General features: G+C 46.0%; 1 protein-coding gene across 1 annotated transcript; it reads right to left on the bottom strand.

Moving 5' to 3' along the window:
- Nucleotides 1–8,384: 8,384 nt before the first annotated feature.
- Nucleotides 8,385–16,107, bottom strand: LOC129327166 (zinc finger and SCAN domain-containing protein 21-like). The gene is made up of 5 exons (XM_054975647.1): nt 16,024–16,107; nt 14,624–14,712; nt 13,573–14,495; nt 9,595–9,721; nt 8,385–9,159 (listed from the first exon to the last, which is right to left on the bottom strand). The coding sequence occupies exons 3-5, from the start codon at nt 14,350–14,352 to the stop codon at nt 9,125–9,127; spliced, it is 942 nt and encodes a 313-aa protein (XP_054831622.1). The 5' UTR covers nt 14,353–14,495; nt 14,624–14,712; nt 16,024–16,107; the 3' UTR covers nt 8,385–9,124.
- Between the last annotated feature and the right edge of the window lie 1,432 nt (nt 16,108–17,539).

Below are 17,539 nucleotides of genomic sequence, written 5' to 3'. Positions count from 1 at the left end.
GGGGGCACTCGCACAGTCTGAGGGATTGGCTATGAGCTGGCCGCCCCGTGCCAAATGGACTCTTTTGTGTGCAGTCAGGTTTGCACTCTGACTAAAGCTTTTCTCACAAGCTGCACACGTATAGGGTCTCACCCCAGTGTGGGTTCTTGCATGGACAATCAGAATAGAGCTCTGCTTAAAGCTTTTCCCACACTCCGAGCAAGCACAGGGTCTCTCTCCTGTGTGGATCCTCTTGTGCACTTTCAGGTGTGAGGGGGTTCTCTTTCTCTTCTCATTCTTTTCTCTGGTACAGGTTGGAACAGGAAGCTTAGAGCAGGTTCCTCTACTTGATCCTCAACCATTGCATTCTTTTGGCGGAAAGTGATAGCTGAGCCACAGAAACCCAAGATTTCTTTCTCTGGGGTGGCAATCCTTTCACAAATCTTCTTCCCAACAAGCGAGGGCGTCTTCTCCTGCAGCATAATGAGAAGTATATCAGTTATATTCATACCCTATCCTTCCTCCATGAAAGTCATGGGACAGCCAGTGGTCCATCTAGTCCAGCAATCTATTTAACACTGCAGCCAATCACTTGTCTTGATGGATTAACAAATGGCACAAAGACCAAGGCCCTCCCCTGGTGCTGCCTCCCAGCACTGGGATTCAGAAGTTTACTGCCTCTGTACATGGAGGTTCCCTTTCCTCACCATGGCTCGTAGCCAGTGATGGGTGTCTCCTCTATGAATCTGTCCAATTCCCTCTTAAAGCTATCTATTTCTTAAAATTCTCCAAGTAAGACAGGAGTCCGGGGGCACCTTCGTGCTGAACAGAATTCATTCCAGCATCAGTTTTCAGGAGAAAGAACTCATTTCCTCAAATCAATCTGAAAGCTAATTTATTGGGTTTACAAATCTGGAATAACAAAAGCCACTTAAAGGTAAAGGTAGTCCCCCTGTGCAAGCACCGAGTCATTACTGACCCATGGGGGGACGTCGCATCACAACGTTTTCTTGGCAGACTTTTTACGGGGTGGTTTGCCATTGCCTTCCCCAGTCATCTACACTTTACCCCCAGGAAACTGGGCACTCATTTTACCGACCTCGGAAGGATGGAAGGCTGAGTCAACCTTGAGCGGGCTACCTGAACCCGGCTTCGGCCAGGTCGTGAGCGGAACTTGGACTGCCATACTGCAGCTTACCACTCTGTGCCACGGAGCTCCTCCAACAAAAGCCACTTATTACTTTTTATTAGTATCAACCCAAATGACCCAAAATACAAGCTTTCAAGTTCTCCAGAATTTTTTGGCTAGATGTTTTTTAAAGGGAAGGGAAAAACAGCATCTTAGACCATGATCTATCTTAAGGACACGTATATAGATTTGAAATGGTGCTGGTGCCAGATTGAACCCTTAGCCATGGGGGTAGGGGAGAGAAAAGGATGCATACCACTGAAAATGTAAAAACTAGTTGTTGGATCAAAAATCAGACGGGAGTCACAGCTTCCTTCGGAGACTAGGAGCAGAAGAAGAACGAAGTAAGCCTTGTATTAACAATACCGGAAATCAATTCTAGTTGATGGATGTACACAGTAAAGAAAAACACCATTTTAAAAAGCCAATTCTGAGATTATTTAAGCAATTTCTCCCCTATGTGTTGCAAAACAAGCATGAAAGCAAAAAGAGCAAGCCCTGTGCATCAGGACATCATGGGAAAGGGGGCTGGGATTATGTAGAACGCAGACCAATGGCTATCAGATCTACGGCAAGCAAAATCATGAAACTGGCAAGGTGGAGAGAACCCACAAAATAGGGAATTCAGCTGCCAGGCAGGAGCAAATTACTCAGCTGGTGGAAAGAGTAGCATTTTGGAAATATATTTGGAAGGACTATGAAGCAGGTTGCCCTGGCTATGCATTAGGAACCTCAGAGTATTAGCTGATCTGAAGAAGGCAGCTTTGACTCTCAAAAGCTCATACCTGGGCATGGTAGGCCTTAAAGTTGCTCTTTAAGATACTACTAGACCAGAATCTTACTCTTCAATGTGGCTACCCACCTGGAACTGGTGTTAGGTTGTGACACTTGCACACGTGAAATAATCAGTGAAACCTGACCCTCACTCTATCTGGACCAGCGTTGTCTACTTTGACTGGCAGCTGCTCTCTGGTATCTCAGGCAGAAAGAAAGGGCTTCCCCAATACACAAGACCCTTCCAAAGTGAGATTCCAAGGACTGGAGGCCTTTTTGCTCACAATGCCAGGGACTCTGCCACTAAAGACTGCATCTTCAAATAATAATAATAATAACAACAACATTCGGTTTATATACTGACCTTCAGGACAATTTAATGCCTACTCAGGGTGGTTTACAAAGTATTTTATTTCCATCCCCACAACAATCACCCTGTGAGGTCGGTGGGGCTGAGAGAGCTCTAAGAAGCCGTGACCCAAGGTCACCCAGCTGGCTTCAAGTGGAGGAGCGGGGAATCAAACCAAGTTCTCCAGATTAGAGTCCTGCCACTCTTAACCACTACACCAAACTGGCTCTCGAACATTTTGAATCAGTCTGCAGAAGTTACATATCCCAACTCAAGAATGGAGTGGAACAGGCAAAGAAATGCCTCTGGAGAGCATCTATTCAAAACCACTTGACCCTCAATTTCTGTACTGGGCAGAGTTATGAGGGTTGCCAACAACCTGGAGGAGGAAAATGTTCTGTCTCCTTAAATAGCCATTGTGGTGTAATGGTTAGAGTATCAGACTAGGATCTGAGAGACCCAAGTTTGAATCCCCACTTTGCCATGGAGGGTCGCTGAGTGATCTCGGGTCAATTACACAGTCCCAGCCTAACCTAACCCACAGGGTTAGTCTGAGGATAAAATGTAGGAGAGGAGAACAACATATGCTGCCTTGGGTCCCCCACTGGAGAGAAAGGCAGGGTATATAAATGAAGCAAAAATCAGAGAAGCTTCAAGGGATGTCAGTTACCAGCGGATGTAATTTTCCTCTGTACCATATAAAACTTGACTGCCTATTAACACACATTAAGCCTCTGTTAAAGGAGCGACACATTTTTTTTCTGCAGGTTGTTGTCAACCCTATGAATTATGAACATAAATGAAGTTACTTCTCACTGAGCCATCCAGAGCTCAGCCTTAAGTCAACGTTGCCCACTCTCACTTGCAGCCGCTCTCCAAGACAGCAGGAAAAGAAGGATGCGCTTAGCACAGAGAACTTTTCAACTGGAGCTGCCAGGGTCCAAATCTGGACATTTCTGCAAGGGCTCAGTCCACTTTCCCTACTCAAGCACGATCTTGATTCATTTCCCCTATCCCTCTTCCCATCTGTGGTTGCCAACTTCCAGGTGTCACTTGGTGATCTTCCAGAATTACAAGTGATCTCCTGGCAACAGAGACCAGCTTCCCCTGAACAAAACGGCTGCTTTGGAGGGTAGACCCCACGTCATAATATCCCACTGAGGTCCCTCGCCTCCCCAAACCCCGCCCCTCCCTAGGCTCCACCCCCAAATCTTTAGCAATTTCCCCAAAGCGGAGTTGGCAACCATAACCCTCTCCCTGTTTTCCTCCTCAAGTATTCTGGGAAATGTAGTTCTGAATAGCAATCCAAATTATAGAATTGGTGGGTCAGAGAATGCAAGCAACAGAGTCGGAGGAAGGTACAGCCAAGCACCTGTTTTCTGAGATTTGGAGTTTTTGCCACTGTAGCTTTTTTTTTAAAATATAGGAGCGAGAGAGCATCACCTCCTCAGCCCTCACGGCGGCTTGAGGGGAGGAGTGTGCGTGCCCCACGCCAGTTCCCGTGCCGCTTCCCCTCCGCTCCTGCAGTCGTAGCCTCCCCTTTGCCCAAAGGAGCCTCTCCACTCACCTGATCGTCCGGCCGATTCCTCCACCCCGGAACGCGCCCCGCGTGGGAAATTCAAACGAAACTTTCCCACGGCATGCGGACCAGGAAATGCCTTTCTGAACGACTTCCCCTCTCCCTCTTTAACATTCAGACGATCTAGCAATCCGTTCATTTTTTTGTTTGTTTTAACCCCTTCATGTACAAAGGCGGTGTTCAATGCAACGCCAAACCCTTCAACTCCACCCCGCACATCCAATACAGGCTTTCTTGGGAGTAAATTCACTCGGTGCGGTGTTTATTTTCCAAGATTTCTATTCCAAAGGAGGGGTCCCGCGGGAAAGAGCAACCATTTATTGGGGGGGGGGGATACTGGCATATTTCATGGAGTGGGACTGACTTCATCAGATGCATTGAGAAATGGTTTCCGTTCTTTGATCATATAGAAAATAATAGTTCCGTACCTGGATTGAAAATCTTTAACATGTATGTAAATATGTACGTTTCATTTAGGCTTTCGGTGTGTATGTATATATGTATGTGTGTATACCATGTGCTACCATGTTGGCTACTGCTAATATTCTCTCTGAACATGTACTTATACAACCAGCCGTATCTTCTTGTACTTCAGAAAGCTATGTTGAATTGCTTATTGTTTTACACTGTTATCTTACTGTATTTTCGTGGGGTTTAGTTTTAATAAAAATTTCAAAAAAGGGGGGGGGGAGATGCATCTGACAAAGTTAGGATCCAATTCAGGAAAGATTATACATGAATTTGCAGTGTTTTTTTTAATTAACCACCAAACGTAGCGAACAAACTTAGAGAGATTGCAGTAGGAAGCTAAAGGCACATAAAATGTAAATTTAATTCATTCTTGAGCTCAGGGTGGTTTATAGGGATCTCGATATCTCAAGCATTCTTGTCCGAGTACTAACTAGATCCAGACTCACATTAGCTGTCCTTCAGCTAGTACTTTTTCATCAGACCCTTCCAGAAAGAGCTTAGAGTGGCATGCCCCCCTCCTTGTCTTCACAACAACCCTGCGAGGTAGAACAGCATGACTGGCCCATAGTTACCCAGCAAGCATCACTACTGAGTGGATATTTGAACCCAAGCCTCCCAGTCCGAGGCTCTAACCACTGCACCAACTTAGATTGCATACCTCCAGGTGCAACAGCCTGTGTAGTGTAGAGAATATTTATTGACTTCATTTCCCACATTTGTCCCCAGTGGGAACTCAACGGGGTTTACAATGTTTTTCTCTCTTATCCTCACAAGAACCTTGTGATGTAAGTTAAGCTGAGAGTGTGTGACTGGCTCCAGGTAACCTAATAAGTTTCCATGGCAGAGGGGGAATTTAAACCAGGACCTCCCAAATCCTAGTCCAACACTCTTAACTACTAAACCATACTGAGGTCTGGGTTCGAATCCTGTTCTGCCATAAAACTCACTGGGCCAGGCACACTCTCTCTTAACCTTACCTACCTCACATGGTTCTTGTGAGGTTAAAATGAAGGCACAGAGAACCGAGTACTACTGAGTAACTTAGAGAAATGGTAAAGATGTACAAGAGAGAGTGCCATTGCGTTTTAAGGCTGATATTGCCTGGTTGGGTTGACTCTCTTAAAGGACTGACCCTGTCTCATAAGGCAGCTTTATTTGTCATTGCCCAGATGGGATTAAAAGGGTTTGATTTGGCTCCATCCGATATGGCCGCTTCATTTTTCTAGGCCAACCAAACAACAAAGACATTGCAGGTAACCTTGTACACAAGTGTCACATTGCCCGTATCTAGTGATCTTCCAGTTTAATAAGAACGTTTTATTAACAACTGTATACAAGCTGAATCTCTCACACCTCTATTGAATATTTTACTGGTATAGTTCTGTATATAAACATCATTTTTATTGAGGGGCTGTAGCTCAAAGGGAGAGCGGGTGCTTTATGTAGAAAAGGTTGTGTGTTCTATCCCCAACAGCTCCAATTAAAAGGACCAGGTAGCAATAAGGTTACCAGCTGAAAATGGGATGGGGCCTGGAATTTTGCAAGATTTACAACTGATCTCCGCACTACAATAATCAGTGAAGAGTGGTTTGGAGGGTGGACTGGGGTCCCAAAACTTTTTGACCCTGTGGGTATCTTTAGAATTCTGACACCGGGTAGTAGGTACAACCACAAAATGGTGGCTGCAAGAGGCAGAGCCATCCACAAAGTGTGAGGGAGTAAGGTTATGTATAACTCTACTAGTAACTCTTTGATATTTCAGGCTCTGCTTAAGTGGAAACCTTTTAAAATGAAAATATTGTTTTAAAATATTTCCCTGCGTACACACAAAAGAAGTACACATATTGAGCTAACTAATAAACTCTCATTTGCCAGATTTTCAATGACCAACAAGAAGCTCTGCAGGGCAAAAGCCCCACTTGACCAGCCCACTTTCGAAAAATACTTGGCAGGCATCAGAAAGGGTGTCAGTGGGTGCCACCCTGGGGATCCCTGCTCTAGCATGGCCAAGAACATCTGCAACAGCTGTGGTTACAAGCAGGAAGCAAGCGTAGATTACACCTTGAGTGATGCTCTCCCATTTCATTTTCTCCAAGAGGGTAGGGGGTCCTGCAGACTGGTGAAGTGGAAATACCATTTCCCTCCCCTTTGCTGCTGGCTCCTCCCATCCTGAATGGTGCCCCATCTGCCACTCACCTTCATGTGCCTTTTTGCTGCCCAAACTCAGGCAGTTTGGTTTTTGCAATCCCCCCACTTGTGCAGAAATCGCTGTTAATTTTTTTAAAAAACTCCAAATTAGTTTGATTTTTTTTTAAAAAAGTAAACTTCCCTAAACTGTAGCTGCAGCTGGCTCCATTGTGTAGATATAGCTATCCACACAGGGTCGGGCCCTTGGCTATTATAGCAATGGTCATCATTGATTTTCACCAGGTGGCCTGGATTTCATTACCGTTTGAGGAGGGTGACTTATAATGTATGGGCAGGGTTCGAGTGACTTGTACCCAATAGAAGACCCTAAAACACAGATGTTTTCCCATCATGATGATTGCATTTTGCTAAAATTCTAGGCATGGGGTTGGGTCCAGACTGTTTTCTATCAGCAGGATAGAAATTTCTTGTCTCCTCCATCTCCCACACTGCAGCCTGCTGATCTCTAGAAAATACTGCTCTTGGGAGATAAGGTCCCCCAAGGAATGACATGAGGGTGGTCTGCAGAGGGAAAAGAGAACTGGTGGAAATTGCTTTATTTAGTCTGCATCCAACCCATGGAGCTGCAACATTTAGAGCATTTAGAGCCAGTTTGGTGTAGTGGTTAAGAGCGTGGGACTCTAATCTGGAGAGCTGGGTTTGATTCCCCACTCCTTGACTTGAAGCCAGCTGGGTGACCTGGGGTCAGTCACAGCTCTTCCAGAGCGCTCTCAGCCCCACCCACCTCACAGAGTGTTTTGTTGTGGGGATAATAATGGCATACTTTGTAAACCGCTCTGAGTGGGCATTAAGTTGTCCTGAAGGGCGGTGTATAAATTGAATGTTGTTGTTGTTGTTACTATTATCATGGATTTACATAACCCTTCATTTCAAAATTGCTTTACATTCTTTATTTACTTCTTCACTGTTGACTTCCAAATTACACTGTGAGCCATCTTGATATCATTCCCATTTCCCTGAAGGCGAGGAACTCAGGCTGACAGAAAGTGACTCTCCCCAAGTCACAGAATTTGTCCATGGGATGGACAGCTTGTCACTTAACTGAGCTCTCTTCTCCACTCCCACTCCTGCCTCACCACTTTTCCCAGCTTCCAAGCCCTTCAAGGGTTTCTCGCCGTTGTGGATCCGCTCGTGTCGAATGAGGGTCGACTGGTGGCTGAAGCTCTTCCCACATTCTGAGCATTTATATGGTTTCTCACCCGTGTGAGTCCTGTTATGCGCAATCAAAGATGACCGGTCACTGAAGCTCTTCCCACAGTCAGAGCACGAATATGGTTTCTCTCCAGTGTGAGTCCTCTTATGTGTTGTCAGGGTTGATCTGTCACTGAAGCTCTTCCCACAGTAGGGACACTTGTAGGGTTTCTCCCCCGTATGGATCCTCTCGTGCTTGACCAGGTGTGGGCGTTGGCTGAAGCTTTTCCCACAATCAGTGCACTTGTATGGTTTCTCTCCAGTGTGAGTTCTCTCGTGTAGAATGAGGTGCGATCGCTGGCTGAAGCTTTTCCCACAGTCCAAGCATTTATACGGTTTCTCCCCTGTGTGTATCCTCTGGTGGGTAATAAGGACATTCCGTCGGCAAAAGGTTTTCCCACAGACGGAACATTTATACTGGGTCTCTCCTGTAAGGGTCCTTTCAGGGACAATCAGATCAGATCTCAGTCTAAAAATCTCTCCCCACTGAACGGACGTAGTCTCCCGCCCACCCTTGAGCGATATGGGCTGCTCCATTGTATTCTCATCAAGATCCTCATATCCTCCCTGAGAATTAATGAATTTACCCCCTTCTTCTGCTGCTGGGCAGTTTCCTTGCAGGCTTTCAGACCCAGCCTCTTGAACACAATGATGGGCAATGACTTGCTCCGTTGTGTCTGACTCCTTGGAATTTCCTGGCTCATTTTTCTCCTTCCAACATGCCATTTCAGAAGCAGCTAGAATGGAAAAAATACAGATGTGTGTTTGCCAGCCCCAAGAAAAAGTGAAACTCAAATTAAGAATGAGACCACAGTTCAGCGGTTACAGCCCTCAGTTTGCATGGAGAAGGTCCAGGATCAGTCTCTGGCATCTCCAGATAAAGGACTCCAGTGTTGGGGAAGACTTTTCTCTGCCTGAGGGCTTGGAAAGCTGCTGCCGGTCAGAACAGATGTTACAGAAGTAGGGTGACCCAGGTTCAAATCTTCTGTCAGTCACAACTCCCATTGGGTGGTTTTATGGATCACTCACACTGAACCTAACCCACTTGTTGTTGTGAGGATAAAATGGAGGGCAGAAGAACGGATTGCTTTGTCATGAGATCCTTGGGGAAAGGGTGGGATGAAAGTGCAAGGCTGAAGGTTGCTATTGCATCACTGATTATTTATCAGATTGTTTTAATTTTCAATTTTATGTAGGCGCTGTCTCAAAAACCTTCGCGGGAAAAATGGGAGGCCTAAATGTTTTTTTTAAAAAACTCAAGTTGATTCTTCTTGATATGATGAACCTATGAAACCACCATACACCAAGCCAGACATTGGTTCATCCAGCTCAGTATCGTTTCCTCTGACCGGCAGCAGCTCACCAGGGTCTCAGCAGACGAGGTCTACCCCAGCACCTGTACCTCCTTGTGCAGACCCCCTGCAATAAATACATCAAATCATTAAAACCAGCACATTGCAAAACACACACACCTAAACTTGAGCGTGAACAACAAGTGCCCTGCAGGTGGCTTGGGAGGAGAAGCCAGTTTGGTGTAGTGGTTAAGAGCACGGGACTCTAATCTGGAGAACCGGGTTTGATTCCCCACTCCTCCACTTGAAGCCAGCTGGGTGACCTTGGGTGAGACACAGCTTCCTTGGAGCTCTCTCAGCCCCACCCACCTCACAGGGTGTTTTGTTGTGGGGTAATAATAGCATACTTTGAAAACCACTCTGAGTGGGCATTAAGTTGTCCTGCAGGGTGGTATACAAATTGAATGTTGTTGTTGTTATTATTAAGCTCCACGATTACAGTGCCACCACCAAGAAGGCCTCAGCCTCTACCAGCCACCCACCTTTAGACAGAACTCCTTACCCAGCAAAGGCCCATCTCTCTCGCTTTCTTGCTTGATGCCCTTGGAGCAGGGCCTCTTCCAGGTAGCTGACAGCACGCTCTCTGCCTCGGGGAGGTTCCGTCCTATTTCCTGGCATGGTCCCAGCCTCTGAAAGAGCATCAGTAAGGAGTTCATTCAAAGAGGGACAGAAAAGGAGCCCCAAATCATCTCCAGAACATTATTTATTCATTCACACAGTGACATGCATGAGTTTTGCAGAGTGTAAGCGTGGTTGCACGCTACAACTTTTTCTTGTGCTGCTCGGTTGTTCCTTTTCCACATGTAGACATACAACGAGAGAATTACGCACTGGAGGGTATGGCTTATTCATTTATTTAGGAAATTCGTAAGCTCCTTCTACAGAGTCCTGCTTGAGGTGACTTACAGGTAAAAAGAGCCAGGGAGATCAAAACAGCATAAAGATATCCCTAAGATAGATTTCAGGCCCAAAGCTGGTCATAAAGAGCTGAAAGAATAAAAAAGTTAAAAGGCTGGGCAAAAAGAAATGTTTTGGGCTGACACCGAAAAGACAGAGGAGGCGCCCAGCAACCTCAAGGGTGAGCTAGATCGTCCAATTTAGCCCAAGCAATGAGACGTGGCTTTAAGCCTTATACCTGTTGCCTCTGTGGATCTTAAATTGTGACTTATTCAACAAAAAAATTATGTTTAAAGTATAATGGATAGCACAGTACCTTTTGAGTAACGGATGAAGTACTGTGTCCAATTGCTGGCATTGTAACTTACAAGATGCATGTCTTAAATCATATGCTTTGGACATGTCCTGTTCTTCGGAACTTTGGAGAGGAAGTCAGTAATCATATTAATTTGTATTAGAATATTCATTTATTTTTCAGGATGTTTATGTACTCATAAACTATTTGCCTGTCCCATGGAACCTAACCACTGATCAAAGGAAATGGACCCTCTGTGCCATTACAGTCGCTAAAAGACTTATGCTACAGCATTGGAAAGTCTTCCCATAATTCATTGGATTGCGGAGTTTATAAACATTTGAAAGTATTGCATATAGACAACAACTGCATATGGACTTATTTTTAGATATCTGGAGACCTTTCAAAGAAGTTTATGTATAAATTCACCAGTATTGTTTCACTATTTGTTGTTTCTTTCCTTTTTGGGGGGCTTTCCACAAATAAATAAAAAATTAATTAAAAAGAACCTTTGAATGTTTCATATATAGATAATTGTGTATAGCCTTATTTTTAGATATCTGGACACCTTTTATAGACGTTATGTATGGATTTGCCAACAGTTTTTTAATTTTTTTGTTTTGCACAAATAAATAAAATTTTTAAAAATTTTAAAGGTGTGCCTCAAGGGGGAGTGCATTTCAGAGACAAGGTGATGCTACAAAAAATACCCTGTTTCTAGTCATCACTCTTCTTATCTTGGAAGGCAGGGGCACAGACAGCAGGGCTTAAGAGGCAGATCTTAACTGGCAGTCTGGATTGTATGGGAGGAGATGGTCCTACAGGTAACCTGGCCCAAAACTCTTTAAGGGCTTAAAGGTAAGAACCAGCATTTTGAATTGTGCATGAAAATACGTGGACAACTTACGTGAGATCTTTCATTCACGTTCCAGATTTTCCCATCCACATACGAGATGTTTCTATTCTGATCACAACATCTCTTCCCACTACTGATCATTGTCAGCAAAGGTATCCTATAACATAATTGTCTTAGCAAGTTTCCAATGACGCACGTTTATCCTGGTACGCATGCACTGGCGCACGATGATAAAAAGTGCACCGTGGAACAGACCAGCTGGAGGATGAGGGTGGCGCAGGAAGAGTGACGCCCGCAAGACCCAGTGGAGCCAGGGCGACAGTGAAGCGCACGCCACCCTGTGAGCCCTGTGAGCTCCACCAAGGCCAAGGCGTACCCCTCTCAGTGGAGATGGGGCAACGGGGCGGGGGCAAAGCCTCTGCTGCCCCATGAACCCCACTGGAGCTGAGGGGCGCCTCTCTTGGTGAAGCCGGGGCGAGGGTGAAGCACCAGCTGCTCCATGAGCTCCGCCGGGGCCGAGGCGTGCCTCTCTCAGCAGAGCCAGGGCAACAGGGCGAGAGCGAAGCGCCTGCCGCCCTGTGAGCCCCGCCGGAGCCGAGGTGCGTCTCTCTTGGCGGTGTTGGAGCAAGGGCAAAGTGCCTGTGGCGCGCTGTTCACGTCGCCCCGGCTCTGCCAAGAGCTATGCACCCTGGTTCCAGCAGGGCTCACAGGGCGGTAAGTGCATTGCTCCCCTGCGTCTCAACCCTCCCCAGACACCCCCCCCGTGTCTCAGCCCTCCTCAGACCCCCTTGCCCATCCACCTGCCAACCCTCCACAGACCCCTCCTGCCTCTCAGCTCTCCCCAGACCCCCCTTGCCCCTCCACCTGCCAACCTTCCCCAGACCCCTCCTGCCTCTCAGCTCTCCCCAGACCCCCCTTGCCCCTCCACCTGCCAGCCCTTCGCAGACCCTCCTGCCTGCCTGCCAGCCCTCCCCAGCCCCACCCCCCACCAGCCCAAGCTTTCTAGAGCACGTTGTATTTATTTGCACAACTGCCTTTGTTTCTAGTCTCTCCATAACTTTTTTTTAAGAAGTGAGCTGATATGTACTATTCCTTCATAGCACTCTATGACTAAACCCCTGTGCCCACACTGTTACCAAGCAACAAATCCAATTTCCATGGAGCCATGTGCAAAACGTCTTCCACAGGCCTGCACTCAGCTTCAATCCAACTCTAGCTAGAAATTCAACTTCTCTTCTCCCTGGTTTTCCCCTTGGAACCACACACTAAGAAGTGTTATTTTCCGAATGGCATTACAATGTCAGTGAATTGTTTTAAAGATAACTGAGGCAGCTGACTGGAGGGAACAGGTATCAAGCCAGGAAGTTGAGCCAGATTAATAGGGCAAAGACCATCCACATCGTAGAATTTGGGCTTCTATTCTACAACAATAGGCGGAAAAATCACCTCAAACACACTCTTGGAAAAATCAAGAGAGTAAAGGGGAAAACCCCAGATCGTTATTGATGTCATTAGGAACCACTGTTATTATTGTATTCAATAGTTTTTTATTTTGCCTGTCTACTGGAACTTAACAAAAATGGATCCTCTGATCAGTCCTCCGACTACACCAATAATGTCACCAATAGATGCTTTCTTTGACAAAAATGTGAGATAAACTAATTATAACTTACCAGGACATAATAAATTCTCAAAGGAAAATAAAAACATGGCAAACACTCAACAAAGAAGGAAAGAAGATAAAATGGCTGATATATCTCTAGGCAATTTCTAGATTAAAACAAGCTGCTCTTGCTTACAGAGGTCGAATAAGAGATTTAATGGATTTTGAAAAAATAATTACCTAATGGAAAGATCATATGTTGGAGCAAATCTACAAACTTTTACTCCAATATTATACAGAAACCGAACAAGTTAAAATGTGTATATTGAAATAGATATAACATTCCAAAAGTGGGGAAATTTATGGCTGAAAGATAAAAAATTCACTGCAAGTCAAGCATTAAGAAAAATTGGTAGAAGATGTTTTACCAATGGTATATTACCCTGAAAAGCATTGAAAAAATGAATGAGAAATATATAGAGGCATGTTGGAAATGCAAAGAAGCATTTTTACTTCATGTGGTGGACATGTAAAAAAACAATTAAAAATTGGAAAGATACACATGCTGAGATTCAGAAGATTTTAAAAATTGATTTTAACATGAAATCTGAGACTATGCTGTTGGGAATTTTGCCAGATAATGTCAAAAAAAAATATGGATCGCTTAGGTACATGTTGACAGGAGCCAATTTATCGCAACTGCGCTCTAATTGACTAGAACCACCTCAGACAACAGAACTAGGCAGTCTGAGAACATTTTGAATCCATAAATGAGACAGTCTGTCTATTCTCATGTCCCTCAGATGTTCTCTGTGCCGAACCCTCTTACCTGCTCGCCTTGCCTCTTGTCCTCACACTGCCTCAGCAGGAACTCCTCTGCCAAGGTCACTGCTTCGGAGGAGGTCTCCGGCCCACTTTCCATGACCCAGCTGTGCATTTCCTGGGGCAGGATAGTTAAGAACTGCTCCAGGATCACCAGCTCTAGGATTTGCTCCTTGGTGCGCTTCTCTGGCTTCAGCCACTGGTAACAAAGTTCTCTGAGCTGTTTGCAAACCTCTTGAGGTCCCTCAGCCTCTTGGTAGCCAAACTGCCTAAAGCGTTGGCGCTTTGTGTCTGAGCTCCAGGCCCCCTCCACCTCTTTTTCCTCTAGGATCTCTTCCTTCACTTTCCCATGGTTTGCCTGGGCTTCAGCCAACACCTCATTATCCAACTGCAGGGCTTTTCTCCTCAGGTGCGATGGCAAACAAGTCGCCCTCTCTCTCCTCAGAGGTGTCCTGGCATCTGTCACTCCTGCAGACAGAGGAAGAATCATCTGTGCCTCTTCCCGTAACGTCAACCCAAGCAGCTGTGGGTTTCTCCCGTCTGAATCAGAGGACTCCATTACCTTCAAGAACTCCTGCAACTGGGCTTCCCAGGGCTGCTGCGACCCCTTCTGTGGCTCTTCTTTAACGCCCTCTGACTTATTTCTTTCCCAAATTTCCTGAAGCTTCCCAGCCTGGATGACGGAAGGGCCTTTCCCTGGCCCCCGTTCGGACAGATCTGGCTCCTCCACTTTCATCTTCTGCTCAGGCACAGTTAGACTTGAGGCATTTCCTAGCCCTGTGGCCATTTTCCTTCTCCTCCTGCTAATGGTGTAGACCAGACCAGTAGAGCTACTAGCCAGTCTTCCTCCACAGATCTCTGAAATCTCACAGTCTCCAGCTGGGCAGAGAGTCACAAACAGTGTTTACCACATGAGAAAAAAGCTTCTTCCTGAAGGGGATCAAAATGAACACATGACCCAAAATGATCACATGACCCTATGGAATTACCTCCCTTTCTCCCCCCCTCCCCCAGTAAGAAAGCAAAGTCAAATGTTTGTCATCATAATTATTACTCACTTCACTTGCGGACAGTGGTGGTAGGAGGGTGTAAATCTTTTCACAGTCCATGAAGTGTGCTCAGGGAACCCAGATTGGGAAAAAGCAAACTGTGGATTAAATAGAGATGGTAAACAGGATGAACGATAGGATCATGGCTCAGGAGAACAGAACTTGCTTGCAAAATGTCCCCAGTTCAATTCCTAGCATCCCCAACTAAAATATCTTAGGTGCTTGGAAAGACTTCTTTCTGCTAAGGCATTAGAGAGAGAACCAGAGCAGACCACATTTATTTTTTAAAAAATTTATATTCTACATTCACGTAGTAGCCGTAAGGGATGTTTTTAAAAATATGTGTGTGAAATGCTGTCAAGCCACAGATGATTTATGGCAATCTCAGAGGGTTTTCAAGGCAAAAGACGAACGGAGGTGGTCTCCCACTTCCTTGGTGGTCTCCCATCCAAGGTCTAAACAGGGGGGGGGGTAGCTTCTGAGATCTGACAAAATCAGGCTATTGGCCATCCAGGTCCATTTGTAAATACGGAATCTAATTCAGACTGCCGAATAGCTAAAATTAAAGATTAAACCAGGTGGGAGGGAAATAATGTAGGAAGCAATTCTAAGCAGAGTGATACCATTCTAAATCATATGAAGGTTTAACAGGCTGCAGCTCTGTTTAGGATCCCACTGTATCTTACAGAGCAGGGTGTCCAGTGAACTCAATGTTGTCTACTCGGACTGCCTACAAACAGAAGGCCATCTGTCCTGCTTTCTGAGATTTCTAACTGGAGGCACCAAGGAATGGCCTCCTCTGAATGCAAAGCAGGGGCTCTAATGACTGGCCAACACAAAAATGTACAAGATGTAGGCAGACAGGATGTCATAACTGGGCCAGTGAACATACAAAGCTTCCTTTTCCTGTATTGCTGCTAGAGAAAAGTCTTTCCCCAGCTCTTGGCTCCTGAGGCCGGAGTGGGAGATGTTCAAGACTGGTCCCATAGAGAGACCTTTTGCATGCAAACCAAGACCTCCATCTCTGAAGTCTCTCTCCAATCACACAGCTTTTAAAACTTAAAAATCTTTCAGTCAATAAATCAATAAACAAGGCACAAACAATTAAAACACCCTGGGTCAGATCACAAGAACCTGAGTGATTATACAGAACAAAACAAAACCTGCTCACTGCAAATCTGTTTGCTGGAAGCCTCGCTATTATAGGGAGACATGCTGCAACCACAGAAGCGCAGAAGGCGGAAAAGGAAGTTAAAAACTGAGCACCATATGCAAGCTTATGGCTTTAAAATAATTCCCCACACACAAAATGTATTGAAAGATGCAACTTCCAGGTCGCCATCAGGAAAACTGCAGCCCAAAACAACAGATCGCAACCAAAAGGCTTTTCAACGCCGTTAAGAACCCACCTGAAAACCTGGATATTTCCCCCGCTTCTCTTTTAATTTAACCTTGACGGTGCCTGAAATATTCAAACTCTACTTGATTTTCCCACAGTGGAAGAAAAGAGGAAATGATCATAGAGATAGAGCAAAAAGTGGGGGAACGGCCCACACTGCCAGAACTTCCGGTATCAAAATGACAGCGGCCATTGGACCGCAGAGATCTCAAGAAGAGCGGGGCGCCTGGCCACGCGCCCCCTAGCTTCCGGTTTATTTGGGGGATCTCTCCATTTTCTTTGCTTTTTAGGGTGAGTAAAACATACGCCCAGACAAAAATGGGCCCGGAGGTTGCATCCAATCCAGCGCCCTGTTTCGAAGAAACCGACAATCAGGGCATGAAAGCGATGTGTTTCCCCCCATCCCAGCAACCAGTATTCACGCAGGTACGCTACCTCTGAACAAGGAGGTTCTGATTGGGTTGACCGATATTAAGAGACCTTATCCTCCATGGTTTCTTTCTGATCCCATTTTATAGGCATTTGAGGTAATAAGCTATTATTCCCCCCTCCCCCAATAGCCTTCACAGGTGCACTAGCTCTGAACATTGAGAATCCATTTAGAAATTATGGCTAACTGCTTTTGAGGGCCCTTATCCTCTGCGATTAGAAGCTATGTTCGCATGCACGCACACTCCCCGAAGCTACCGATATTTAGAGATACTGCCCCATACATTCCATTTCGTTCTTAAGATCAATTGATCTATCCACCATGAGAGCCGAGGTCCCACTGAATCTCTTCCAACAATCTGAACATTTATATGGTTTCTCTCCTGTATGAGTCCTTTTGTGAAGTATGAAGCTTGATGTGTCGTTGATGCTCTTCCCAGAATATAAGCATTCATACGGTTTCTCCCCATGTGGATTCTCTTGTGCCTAATCTTACTATATAAAAGGATAACTTGTGTTCCAGACAACTCAGTTCCTACTCAGTTGCGCCTCCAGAGGGCACTGCTGTGGAAGGAAGCCCAGAAGAGGCAGCCCGTCCCTCTGAGAGCACGCCACGGCAGGAAGCCTAGGCCAGGATCAGGCGCCAGGATCACACGGCGAGATAAGGAGTAGAGCAGGTGGCAACGCCTGTCTCCTGCCTTCACCTAGCTGGGAGCAGGAGTGGAGCAAGAGACAATGCCCACTCCCCCCTTCACATAGCTGGGAGCAGGAGCGGAGCAGGTGGTACTGCCCACTCCCCCTTCTACCTGCTGGAATCAGACGCAGAGCAGGCAGCAATGCCTGCCCCCCTTCCCCCACGCGGAATCAGGAGCAGAGCAGGAGACAATGCCTGTCCCCCCCTTCACCCAGCCGAGATCAGGAGCAGAGAAGGTGGCAATGCCAACCTCCCATCACCTGGCCAGGATCAGGCACGGAGCAGGGGTCAAGGCTTGTCCCCTGCCTTCATCCAGCCGGAATCAAGAGTGGAACAGGTGGCAATGTCTGTTTCCCCCCCCCCCCCACACACAGCTTCACCTGGCGAGATCAGGCACAGAGCA

The sequence above is a fragment of the Eublepharis macularius genome, chromosome 4 (assembly GCF_028583425.1).
Source record: "Eublepharis macularius isolate TG4126 chromosome 4, MPM_Emac_v1.0, whole genome shotgun sequence".
Taxonomy (NCBI): Eukaryota; Metazoa; Chordata; class Lepidosauria; order Squamata; family Eublepharidae; genus Eublepharis; species Eublepharis macularius.
Note: the sequence above shows the minus strand (reverse complement) of the source record. Positions and strands in the feature narration are given on the sequence as shown.